Source organism: Lytechinus pictus, chromosome 10, assembly GCF_037042905.1.
Source record: "Lytechinus pictus isolate F3 Inbred chromosome 10, Lp3.0, whole genome shotgun sequence".
NCBI classification, from domain to species: domain Eukaryota; kingdom Metazoa; phylum Echinodermata; class Echinoidea; order Temnopleuroida; family Toxopneustidae; genus Lytechinus; species Lytechinus pictus.
The window spans coordinates 2,155,863-2,167,798 of record NC_087254.1 but is presented as its reverse complement, the minus strand read 5'-3'; the positions used below and the strand labels follow the sequence as shown (position 1 = coordinate 2,167,798).

General features: G+C 33.9%; 2 protein-coding genes across 2 annotated transcripts in view; one reads left to right on the top strand and one right to left on the bottom strand.

The window, feature by feature from the left end:
* Positions 1–4,516: 4,516 nt before the first annotated feature.
* On the bottom strand, positions 4,517–9,852 carry LOC129269730 (uncharacterized). The gene is made up of 2 exons (XM_054907227.2): positions 9,527–9,852; positions 4,517–8,355 (listed from the first exon to the last, which is right to left on the bottom strand). Exons 1-2 carry the CDS (start codon positions 9,554–9,556, stop codon positions 7,726–7,728), a joined length of 660 nt encoding a protein of 219 aa, XP_054763202.2. The 5' UTR covers positions 9,557–9,852; the 3' UTR covers positions 4,517–7,725.
* Positions 9,853–10,035: 183 nt separating this feature from the next.
* The window catches only part of LOC129269590 (uncharacterized), a 38,939-nt gene continuing 37,038 nt past the window's right edge, over positions 10,036–11,936 (top strand). Inside the window, exon 1 of the mRNA XM_064105116.1 lies at positions 10,036–10,250. Coding sequence (XP_063961186.1) covers positions 10,064–10,250 — 187 coding nt within the window. The 5' untranslated portion in view covers positions 10,036–10,063. The remainder of the gene's footprint in view (positions 10,251–11,936) is intronic.

The following is an 11,936-nucleotide window of genomic DNA, read 5'->3' as shown; positions in this document are numbered from 1 at the left end:
CATGACTCTAATGGGGTGTTGCAAGAAACTTGCAATCAATTGCAAGCCTTTCTTTTAAATCCCTAAATCAATCACATGTCTTGTAGTTCATCACTAATTTGCGATTGATTGCTAATCTGCTCCTTGAAACAAGAAGTTTAATCTGATTTGCTACAGCTAACGTTGATCTATCAGTTGTAAAATTGCAACAGAATATTTGCAATTGATTGCAAATATTTTCTTGTAACACCTCCTTAGTTACACTCAACTCTTTGTGAACCCCCCTCCCCCTGAACAGCTGTAAGAAACTTCACCCTGCAACTTTGTTTTTATATATGAATAATACAAGTTAACATTGTAATTCAGCTATTAAAAAAAAAGATTTTTTATTTGTGTATTTGATAGAAGAGGAACATGCACATCAGAGGTATATAACTATTCAGAGTTTAGATTTAGGTCATTTTGTCACTTTGCACTTCCGGTTTAATGAAGATCTAGTTGAAATCATAGTTTCAAGCATTTTTATTGTGTCTCGAAGCTTTCCTGTTTTAATGTAGATTTTATTTACTCTTTAATTCTATAAATATCTCAAACGGCTTGTTAACTAATGGGTGATATTAGTGTACAACTAATATTATGATTGCATATTTCAGATTTGTTGTTGGAAATTCTTGGAAATAAATAAACCTTGAGAGATTAGAATGACTAGTTCAAAGAACTTTAAAAAACTTAAATCAATGCCTCTGTTATTTAAATTACTGGCTAGAAATGTAGTTCTTGATTAGGTTTACATAAACACATTTGGGTGTTCTGGGAGTATTGTTTATTTCTTAAATAGATTTCTCCACTTTCTACGTAGGTTATCTTTCTTTGATTATTAGATTATTATACATGTGAAGCAGACCAATTGTCTACTATAAATGAAATTATTAATACATTGAACTTGGGATACAGAGTAACGTCAGCTAAAGTTTCTGTCGATAGCACCTACCATATGTTTTACTCGGGTTTGATTTCAAACTTCATGCACCGAAAGTTCTCTTCAATTTTATTGTGTATTGTGTTATTTAGACCTGAAAAAATTCTGTGTTCTCTCTGTTACATTGTTCAAATTCGTAGTGGGCGAGTTTTTCTGATTATTTATGAATCATTTGTGATGATAAATTAGTCTGGATTGATTCGGGTTGAAAAACTTCTCCAACGGCAAAACCTTGTATCTGAAAACAAGTAAATATTCAAGAATATTTAAAAACCCTATAATACTGACATTATCTCTTATCCGATCCCCTTAATGTGGTATAACGGTTTCATTGTTTGTGACCTGAGAATTATTAGAATATATGAAGTACTTTATAGCCAATCATTTATTTGCATTATGCCACAATAGGATTCAATTTTTTCAAAACTCTAAAATCATGTTTATAAATTTGTGAATGATATCTGCAAATTCATGCGATATTCTTCACCATTTTGTGTTCTTTCTTGTCATCATATTTCTTTATGAATTTTGTTAAACATAATACCTTGAGTTACATTAAACCTTTTTGAAATTATAACGAGTATTAATATTTATATACTTTCCAGGTTCGTTAAGAATGAGTAGTCAGTATGTTATCAATTTATATGTGAGAGAAGATGAATATTATGTTTACAGTACAAATATTGTGCTCTTCCATGCTACTATGTTATTACCTCTGAGAAAAACTAACAAAGATATCTATATCATTCATTTATATCAGAACCTACATGTTTAATTATTTATAGATATTTATACCTTCTTTGAATTCCAATAAAAATTAAAATTGATTTGATAAAAAGAATATACTAATATTAATCTTTCCTAGAAAGAAAACTCAATAGGCCTACTCATCTGCTATATATTTGATCCTATGTAGTTTGATCCTTTGTGTTATCTAATGGTTGTATTTATTCTATTAAATCCTCACTATTCTTCTAAAAAAAGAGTGAGAACAAACACAGGTTATTTTTAAGTGGGAGAGATATATATTGAATTTTAAATGAAGTATATGCATATGCGATACATGTGTGTACACTCAGTGCGTTTGCCATTGCAGCAATAACTTATATTGATGGAGTTTTCCTGTATTACCTTGCTCAATGTTCTACTTAAGTTATTGTGACTTTTTACATCAGATTTATGACGTTCTTTTGCATGTGTAATTGTTTAAGGCATACAAAGTGCCAAGGATATATGTTATTTTATCTCTAGAGATGAATATAGTTCAGGCGCTGATGTTGGTCAGCTCTTTAAAAGCACAATCTTATTTGAATTTGAAATGTTGTCATATATTGTGTAAGATTAGTACTCATTGGGATAAGACATCCCATTTGAACTGCTTTTAATGGTGCATAGTAATATGCTAAAGATACTCCTCAAGGCTCAAGCCACATGAGACTTAGTATCAAAAGGCAATTCATTTCTAAGATTCTAAATTACAAGTGTTATGTTATAAAATTAGCTCGTGTTCCTTCTCTAAGCTTTTGTATTGAAAGAATTATGTGAACAGAATAAAATTGTTGTATGATAGTAATATAGATATATATGTATATTGACCTGGAAATGTGTATAACTTAAAGTTATGTATAGAAAGATCTCATGGCAGTGAATAAGAAATCTTTATTGTCAAAATTTATTATAAAAACAAGAAAAGGATTGATTTGTAATATGATGTTTACAATGTGGCCGATATGTATAATAATGATAATTTGATATATGAAGGTGAACATGTATTATATTTAGGCTTCTCAAAAAGATGAATGTATATAAAGTATGAATATATTTTGTGGCCTTCCACTTTCCTATGTACATGTTCATGCTGTTGATATCAAAATGTTCATATAATTGTCCATATGCTTTTTCAGAAGATGAGGAGAAAATGACGCAAGATGGAATAAAAAGCAACACCCCAACTTCACTGTTAGTACAGAGCATTTTGTGAGGAGTATGCGATAACTGAATTTTCTTGTGAGAGTTATTTTAGAATGAGAAAGAGGAATAGATATAATCCATGTGTCATCACATCCACAGCCCTAGAGACCAAAGGGTACCCTCACTCAGAGGACTAGTAAGATTGCTAGAGGTCACTCATTCTCACTTGATCATGCGTAATTCTGATTGAGTTTGGACTTGATACTTCTTAAAATCTTTCTAAAATGGTGCATTTTTGCTGCATTGTGGGATGTTCAAACCACAGTAATCGAGACCAGAACTTGCCCTTCTACTCCGTCTACCCTATTCAGGCCAAGCGTGTTTTTGGCTGTTATTTTGCTCTATAAATTCATTAAATAAAGCTCCGAGAATGCTAACTTTTGGTGTTTATGTTCTATGTAGCATTCCTAACAATTGTGTTTGAAAACAATTTTTGTTTAAAAATCAAATTCTTATGTATTTTATTGTTTTCTAAATTTATGTACTTCTATGTTTTACGAACTTTTGTTTTTCTTTTTTTTTACAAAATTTATAACAGAACCTTTTTTAACCATAATTATGCTAAATCAATTAATTTCAGCTGATGAAAGTAAAAAATAATCATATCTTTATGAATAAGACAACTAAAATGCAGTTGCATTGACTTTATCCACCAAATCACTTGTTGGAGTAATTTCTGGCCCAGCACTACAAAATGTTGCAGAATTTTGGAACTGCATACATGTACCCGGCGTCGCAAATTTGGTATAAATACAGTGAGTGGCACAGTAAAACAAAATTTGCGTAGCAGAATGATCGCGAAAAAAAATGTGGAGGGGTTATTCAACTCCTCCTCCCCCCCCCCCCCGCCGTTTTAGTGTTAAAGGCATAAGTTAATGTTATAGGCATGTAGTTTAAAGTAAAACAAAGGAGAGATGAAATATGTACATGGATGCCTTTCTATCAACCTAAAAACTCTGAAACCAACAAAAAAATTTAAAGAAATGCTTTTGATAATGCTATAATCGAATATTTTGTGTAATTTCTATCATGCCGATAATAATAGAATACATAAGTGTATGTGATGAAATTAAGATGGTGTTTCCGGTCACTGTATATTTCATTTTTTGAACCACTAAATAATGATTTTCGGACGCAATTTTTTCTGGGCTTCATTTTTGTAATATATCAGTCACAGACATAGGTGACAAGTAAGACCTTGCAGCTCATTTTCTTTTAAAATCAAATCAATGTCAGCCAATGCCTTGAACATGGCATTGTGATTGGTTATGCTGCATAAGGTCTATAGAGATTCAAGAAACACAATTAAAAAATGTGGGGGAATTGTTAAGAAGAGGGGAAATGTGAGAAAGAGAGGATAAGGGAAGGAGAGATGGGATCGGAATGACAAGGAGAGTGAAGCAGAAAGGGGGATGGAGAGTAAGGAAAGCATAGAGAGAAAGTGAAAGGGGGTTGAGTGAGGATAGGGAAGAGTGCAGGGAGGGGGGGGGGGCAAAAGATGATTGCACAAATGTTAATGTTTTAAATAAATAACATTCGATGAAATGGAGGCAAGAAAATTTAATAAATCTCATGCTTGACACATGATCAAACTAAAACACCTTACAATTCTCATTAGAAGTTGTAGATGATTCTTTAATTCCATTATCAATTAAATTGAAAATGAATATACTGTAACATTTGAATAAATGTAAATTATTCATATATTGTACAGTAGATAACTTGAGAGATAAGACTAACCGATTCTTAAAAGCATTGTCACCTGATATTTAAGGGGGAAGGGCAAGACTCCCCCTTGGCCATCCAACTATTTTTTCCAAGAGATGAAAAAGGGGGAAATTGAAGAGATAAGAAACACAGGAAGAAACATGAGTGAAAATATAGAATAAGAGATACATCTATACGTAGCTTAGTCATGTAAGTTACATGTACTCTGCAATATCCTCCCTATACATGTATATATTTTCAACAAATCCATTATCAAAAAATGAATACAGGTAACTCTACTTTGAAAAAAATCTGGGTGATTTTTCCGCTTTTCAGATTACGTATTTTAATTTCTTCATAATCACAAAGAGATGTCATAAATATATTTCCTGCAAACTTGATGAAATATAAGCATTTGAATAGTTTTTACCATACCTTATTTTCTGCTTATTTGGCGCAGCTTTCTAATTTCTGCATTCAGATTATGTGTAACAACTTTCCCTGACACAGAAATTTAGGCCCAATAAGAGCTAAAGAAATCATAAAAGTCTAGTGAAGAGTTATAGGTTTCTATCCATTCGAGCACTGAATAGTTTTCAGTGCCATTTTTTTCTGCAAATTGAAAAAAAAAAATTGAATCTGAAAAGCAGAAAATATTTATGTGTCAAACCAATAAATCACAACGCTTCTAACACAATATTTCCCATATTGAATATATTGCACACATTCCATAACTTTACACAATACCTCTCATTCATGCAGGTCTTAGTAATAAGTATTTGGAAAAAGGTTAGTCATTGTAAAACATGCTAAAACTTTATGGTACCTATCTATCATATTGATATGTAATTATTCTAATGAACAGCTTTAGGCCTGTATTGCATGAAATGACAAGAAAGTCATCTACATATTATTAAACAAAGAATGATGAAATATTTGAGTGTTATCACTCACTTCTAATTACAGTACAATGAATCCTGATAATTATATTCTTGTATTTACCATCAAATACCAAAAAATAAAATAAATACATAAACAGAACCAAGCAGCAAAAAGATTTAGTTATAAAGCACTCTGAGAAGTATAAATGTAGTTTGAACATTACGGAACCCTTTTTTTCATTACAATAAATAAAATAGTAATGAAATACCTCAGCATGTCAATTCAAGTTAATTCTTATCCAGATTCAGGCCCCATTCTACAAACTATACTTATAGGACAATTTAAAGCCTGTCTTTAGTAAAGGATCAATAAGATGGATCATATTTGAGTCCCAAGGGGGGGGGGCACTTCCATTGATGAGTGGATACATTGTACCATGCGCGACCATAGGGTCTCGAAAAGCACCCTGCACAAGTATTTTCCTTATTCGGAAAATGCACCCCTACAAGTATTGGCGTGTGAAATCCTACCCTTAACAAGTATTGGAAACAAAATGATACTCTTGGCAAGTATTCCCCCGAATTGAACCCCTAAACAAGTACAAATTTTAATTGTTATGTCACGGACGTCGGTTTTACCTTTACCTACATGTACATCATTGGGTCTAGTACAGCCCTACCTCCAACACCTTGCGCAAATCGTACTCTAAACACGAAGTGTTGACTGTTGGGGCAAAAAGTACATCCTTTATAAAACAGTTTAGTCTTAATTCTTTATACCCTCGCAAATTTGACCCTAAACATGTAGCTTTCCTAGCGAAATAGATACCCTTTATTCATTATTTCAGTGTTTTTGACACCCTTATTACGTTACATACGTAACGTGCCCTATCTTGAAAAAGACATCCTTTGTACATGTTTTTTGGTCGCGCATGGTATCCACTAATCAATGTAAGTGCCCCCCCCCCCTCCTGGATTTGAGTATCATCCAACAGTCTACTCTTAAAAAGTCATAGTAGCCATCTGATCTTTTTTTAAGTGCCTATTCTCTGTGAATATTTAAATTCTCAAATGAAACATATTTAATGCCCTCTATCGGCGATATTTTCATTTTTTCTTACAAGATTATGGATAATATATCAAGAAGCTATGAACAAAGTTTATATCCTGAAATTTTCTGCCCAGTCCATGCTTTGGAATAGGTTTTATATCAAATGGAAAAACCATGCAGAGATTTTAATTTGATCGGGCACCAGATCAAAATATTTTTCATGTCAAATCACAAAATTTATACCGGTACTGTAAAAAACATATTCATTTCATATCCCCCACATAATAACTATTTCAGGGCATAAACATTCATATAATCAAGTAATGAATAAGAATAGTGATAGTCACATTTTGGGGATTTACCAAAGTTAAAGACAGGCTTTAAGTCCAAGTTCAAGTTTATACATTGAAATGTGTCCTTTTCTATATTGTTTCTTGCTTTCAATAAAGTTGAAAGTATTTGTTTTCCAGATAAGGGCCTACATACTGAATAAGCTTTGTGCAATGGAAACTTTACACTTAAGACAATAAAAAATTGTGTTTGCATTTCAGATGCACCGTCATTAAAGAACAAGCATTAAGAACTTTTAATTCCCTGTTTCAAAACCTATATGTTTGATTTCTATACACAAGTTCAAAGTTGAGAAAGTGAAGAGGGGGAGAGAGTAAATTTGGTGACAGCTTTTGCCTGAAGTGGCTAAAAGAATTGATAAAAAGTACATGGGTAGGAAACTGTAAAAATATCTTTAATCAATATGAAAACAAAGATAAAGCAATTTTATGTAAGAATACATAGATACAGAATAGTCTAATTGATTACGTCATTGTCCAAAGTGTACACTGTTTTGATCCTGATTGATATAGATTAATGTTGGAAAAATGAGTGATGAAATATGACTATACAAAAGCCATGCTCCTTGCCAGCCATCTTGAAGAGGAGGAATCTTTTTTTCTAGATCTAAATATAGAGGCATATTGCAAACTTGCATTCAGAATCTTGTCTATATGTACTGTAAATACATGTATCCTTAGAAATATAAACATTGCACCATACAGTTTACTACTTTCTTAGCACTACATCCTGACTTATGGATCCTGCTGAGTATCATCATAGAAGTAGAAGTACTATTCCATTTCCATGTCTAGTTGGGGTCGAGACTACTTTTTGATGCCCAGTTCCATCCTGACAAACATCTTGACATTGTAATCTTCAATCAAATCCAGAATTTCTTTTAATCTTTCTTGATGATCTGGATAGTAGTCTTTGATCTCTTCAGCATACTTGATCCAGACACAGTTTACACAACCACTTTCACAGCATGTCTCAGGATCTGGGGCTACTGGTGGTTCTTTCCTTCTAGATTCATCATCATGAACTGTTTTCTCTGAAATGTCATTTGTTGAGTTCTTCCCCTTGATACTGTCATCCTGTGAACTACTTGACATTGAACTACTGACCCGAGAGGTATCTGAGGTTGATCTTGTCGAATTAGCATCATCTACAGACTTCCTTGTGTTTTCCTGATTTTCAATTAACGACGGTGATTCAACACTCCTATTCTGTTTTGCAAGTGTGAGTCCATTATCTCCAATATTCATATCACTTCTCTCTTTATGTTTGCCTTCTTTAATTTCTTGCTGTATTATTCCATTTAAGTCATTGTTGAAAGCATCATGATGACACTGATGAAATTGAGGTTGGTAGGGACTTCTACCTGTATAAACAAGTGATCCAAGCTGTTTCCATCTCATACATCTATGATGATGATGAACCAAACAGTACATAGCCTGGAGGAGAACAATGAAAAACATACAAGCATATTAAAATTGCAACTTGGCGTTATGAACAAAGAGTTCATGATGTACAACTATAACAACTTGAGTAGTTTCAGAAAACAGATATGAAGTAATAATATTATATTACAGTAAACCATGATCCAGCTGCACTAAAGATTTCCATTTTTTTTCTCAAATTTTTGGTGTCAGCTCTCCACTATCTAATCGATCAATCAACTGAATTTCAGGTGCATTAGGCATTGGTAACAAATAGCTCTATTTGGGCTTTGTAGTCTCCATAGTCTGTAACATTGGTTGGCTACACTCTGGTGATAGTACATGTAGTTATTCCTATATGTACATGTACATTTAGCCATAAGTTTGTATGGGGCTTGATTGTCAACTACAGTCTATGCCCGGGGGGGGGGGGGGGGGGGGTATTCGACCACAAAAGTGGTAGGTATGTGCCGCGGGTGAAACAAAAAACGGGGGCTTTGGAACGGGCTTCGAAACTACAAATGTTTGTGAAAAACGGGGGTCCTTGGAACGAGTCCCCTGCATGTGAGTGGGTATGCATTGCTATGGAACGGGCATACGTGCATTACGTGTCGTGATTATAAATAATTACTATTATTATAATAATTTATTAATATTTATTATTTATAATCACGTATTAAATTTTAGTATTTGTTAAATAATAATTTGTATCTGTAAATTGTTCTTCAAAATGGCATTTTGTAACATCGCTAATCAAATGTACGTCATAACGAAGTGGTTCAAGTGTCAGACCTATTGTATTTGCTTTGTTTACATACAGATTGAGAGGGATCTACACGAGATCGGTCTGGTAAGAAACCTTAAAATTTTCACTTTTTTATTAACCAATTTTTGGAACCTTCATACGCATTAGGCATTTGAAGGTTCAAATATCAATAAAATTCACCCGTACAAACCGATTTCACCCTCTAACTATGAATTTCCTAGGGAAATCCATCCGGGTGTCTAGGTCTCGCTTCTGCGTCTATGGGAAGAGCGTCAAGGCTCCATGATGAAGAAGTACCGTATGGTTGGTATATGTCAAAATATTAAAAAAAACATCATCATGGAGTCCTCAGGCTCAAGTTAAGGCTAACTTTAGTTATCTAGAATGAGGCATCAGTCTTCATCTACATGATATATTTACCTGCCGTGAAAAGGCAATTATTATATCCATGTTTCCTCTGACTCTGTATCTGACCTCTTCTTGAACTGAATGAAGACTTGATCTTGTCTAACTCTGACTAAAGTAAAGCATGTCGTGCCTATTTTCATTCGCCCATGTCCACACCGTACCGGTACGGTACTGCATGAATCTTTATCTCGTCGTTTTCATCATTAGTCTCGGCGATGTGTAGGTCGTTTAACCGGCCACTACGTTTGCAAAGTAAAAAAAAAAGACCGAGTTGTTGTTTTTAATGTTTCACCGAGCAGTTTGTTTATTCACTGAATTAATGTTCGACATTCTTGCGATTCCGGGATTCCCCTGGCTTGTTTGAATTGTGTTTTTTATTGTTTATTTTTAACACAATAAAAATATAAACACTTCGTCAACATCGACAATAAATTATTTTTATATAGAATTTATTTATATCAATAAAATATTATATCCTAAAAAATGATATATAAATGATGCAGAATCTAAATAACGAATTTACAATTTTGAGGCGAGTGACAAAACAACATGGCAGCGCCCATTGACCAAAAGATTTTGACACATGGCTCACGAATATTTTATACCTTTCCAAAGGAAAATAACCAAAGTGTGGAAACTTTGCATCGGAAAAATGAAAATATATTTCTGAAGTATATGAGAGACAATGTTATTGGGCATGATTTAACATTCTCAGGGCCTTTTGGACCCCGAAAAGGTAACGAAACACTCATTCTTTCTGGTCGCGGTTGCGAGCTGCTTGCTGCACGCTGACCGCCTCGCCAGCGCTTGCGCTGTCGTGCCGGCCGGTGTAGCGGCGGATTCGGTTCCACCGGCGGATACCGTATCCGCCGGCAGATATCGTTCTTAATGGCCGATATCGTTTTTAATCGGAACCATATCCGCCGGGTTTGACGCGGCTTGATGTTTGCAGATTTGGTTCCTCGGCGGATTTGGTTCTATTGACGATACGTGTAATATTTATTTGGACAGACGTCCAACCTCGGCAGCGCGCGCATGCGCGGCTCTGGCATTGGCAATGTCGTTACCAATGGGGGGAGGGGATTTTCGTCCGCCTTTAGACTTTTAGTGAATTCTTATTCAGGGGCGGATCCATACAGCTTTTGACGAAGGGCTCGATGGGGGTGAGGGAATAGGAGAAACAATGACTCGATATATCATGTATACATAGACCTGGCACATGCGCCAAAACTTTGCTATTTATTATTATCAGATTTTGATGAAATTTTCATCACTTTTGTTTTGTAGGCCCTACGTGAAAATTTATACTACTTTAAGTCCGCAGTATGCATCGATATCTTTAACTGTGCTTTTTCACACCATGATTAGTGTAAGTTTGCCAGACTGGCGAAAATTTGTACCCCCATATAGCCTTATAGGCCTATAGTTTTTATAAAACTACAGATTTTCAACGAGTTAAAACTTCATAATTTCAAAATAAATGAGGCAAATTAGTTTATGAATATATATTGCTGTTAACTCATATTATTGCTTGTAGAGTGCTAATTTTTTGTGAAAACATTTAAAAAAAGAATTTCAAAACATGATTAATATCTTATGTAGTTTATTGTAGGCCTATTTTTAATTTGTTTTTTTTTTATTCCTTTTTTTTTTTCAATATTTTTGTTAAGGAATCTGAATTAAAGGGATGGTCCGGGCTGAAAATATTTATATCTTAATACATAGAGTAGAATTCACTGAGCAAAATGCCGAAAATTTCATCAAAATCGGATAACAAATAATAAAGTTATTGAAGTTTAAAGTTAAGCAATATTTTGTGAAAACAGTCATCATGAATATTCATTAGTTGGGCTGATGATGTCACATCCCCATTTTCCGTTTTCTTACACAAAACCATATTTTTTTCATTTATTTCATACTTGTGTGAATAAAATGTCTCCCTTATAATGAAATAAGTTGCAGCAATAAATATCTAATGCACTAAATCAGTTGTCAATCCAAATTTTCTAGTTCTTGGAGGAAAAAATTTGAATAAACCTAATTTCATATAATAAATTACAAAAGAACAAGTGGAGATGTGACATCATCAGTCCACCTAATGGATATATATTCATGACGTAACGGGCGGGGGGGGGGGGGAGTTGCCCCCTGTCGGATTTAACCAGGAATAAAAGAAAAACGGGAAAGGAAAAAAAAGGAGGGAGAAAGAAAGGGAAAGGGGAATAAGGGGAAAAGGAAAGGAAAAAGTGAAAAGAAAACGAAGAAAAAAACCCTTTTTAATGGAAAAGGAAGGAAATCGGGAAAATGAACATTTGAGAAAGAACAAATCATTCCAAAACAGGCATATGTAATGCAATAGCACGGTGGGAAATAAATTAAAAGATGACAAAATGGCAAACAATAGCGCGAAACGAAGGTAAAA

Bases quoted from the DNA above. Each gene is read 5' to 3' on its own strand.
- LOC129269730 (XM_054907227.2), bottom strand. From the start codon at position 9,556: ATGGATATAATAATTGCCTTTTCACGGCAG. The intron at 8,356-9,526 runs GTAAATATATCA...GTTCTCCTCCAG, and splicing joins TAATTGCCTTTTCACGGCAG to GCTATGTACTGTTTGGTTCA.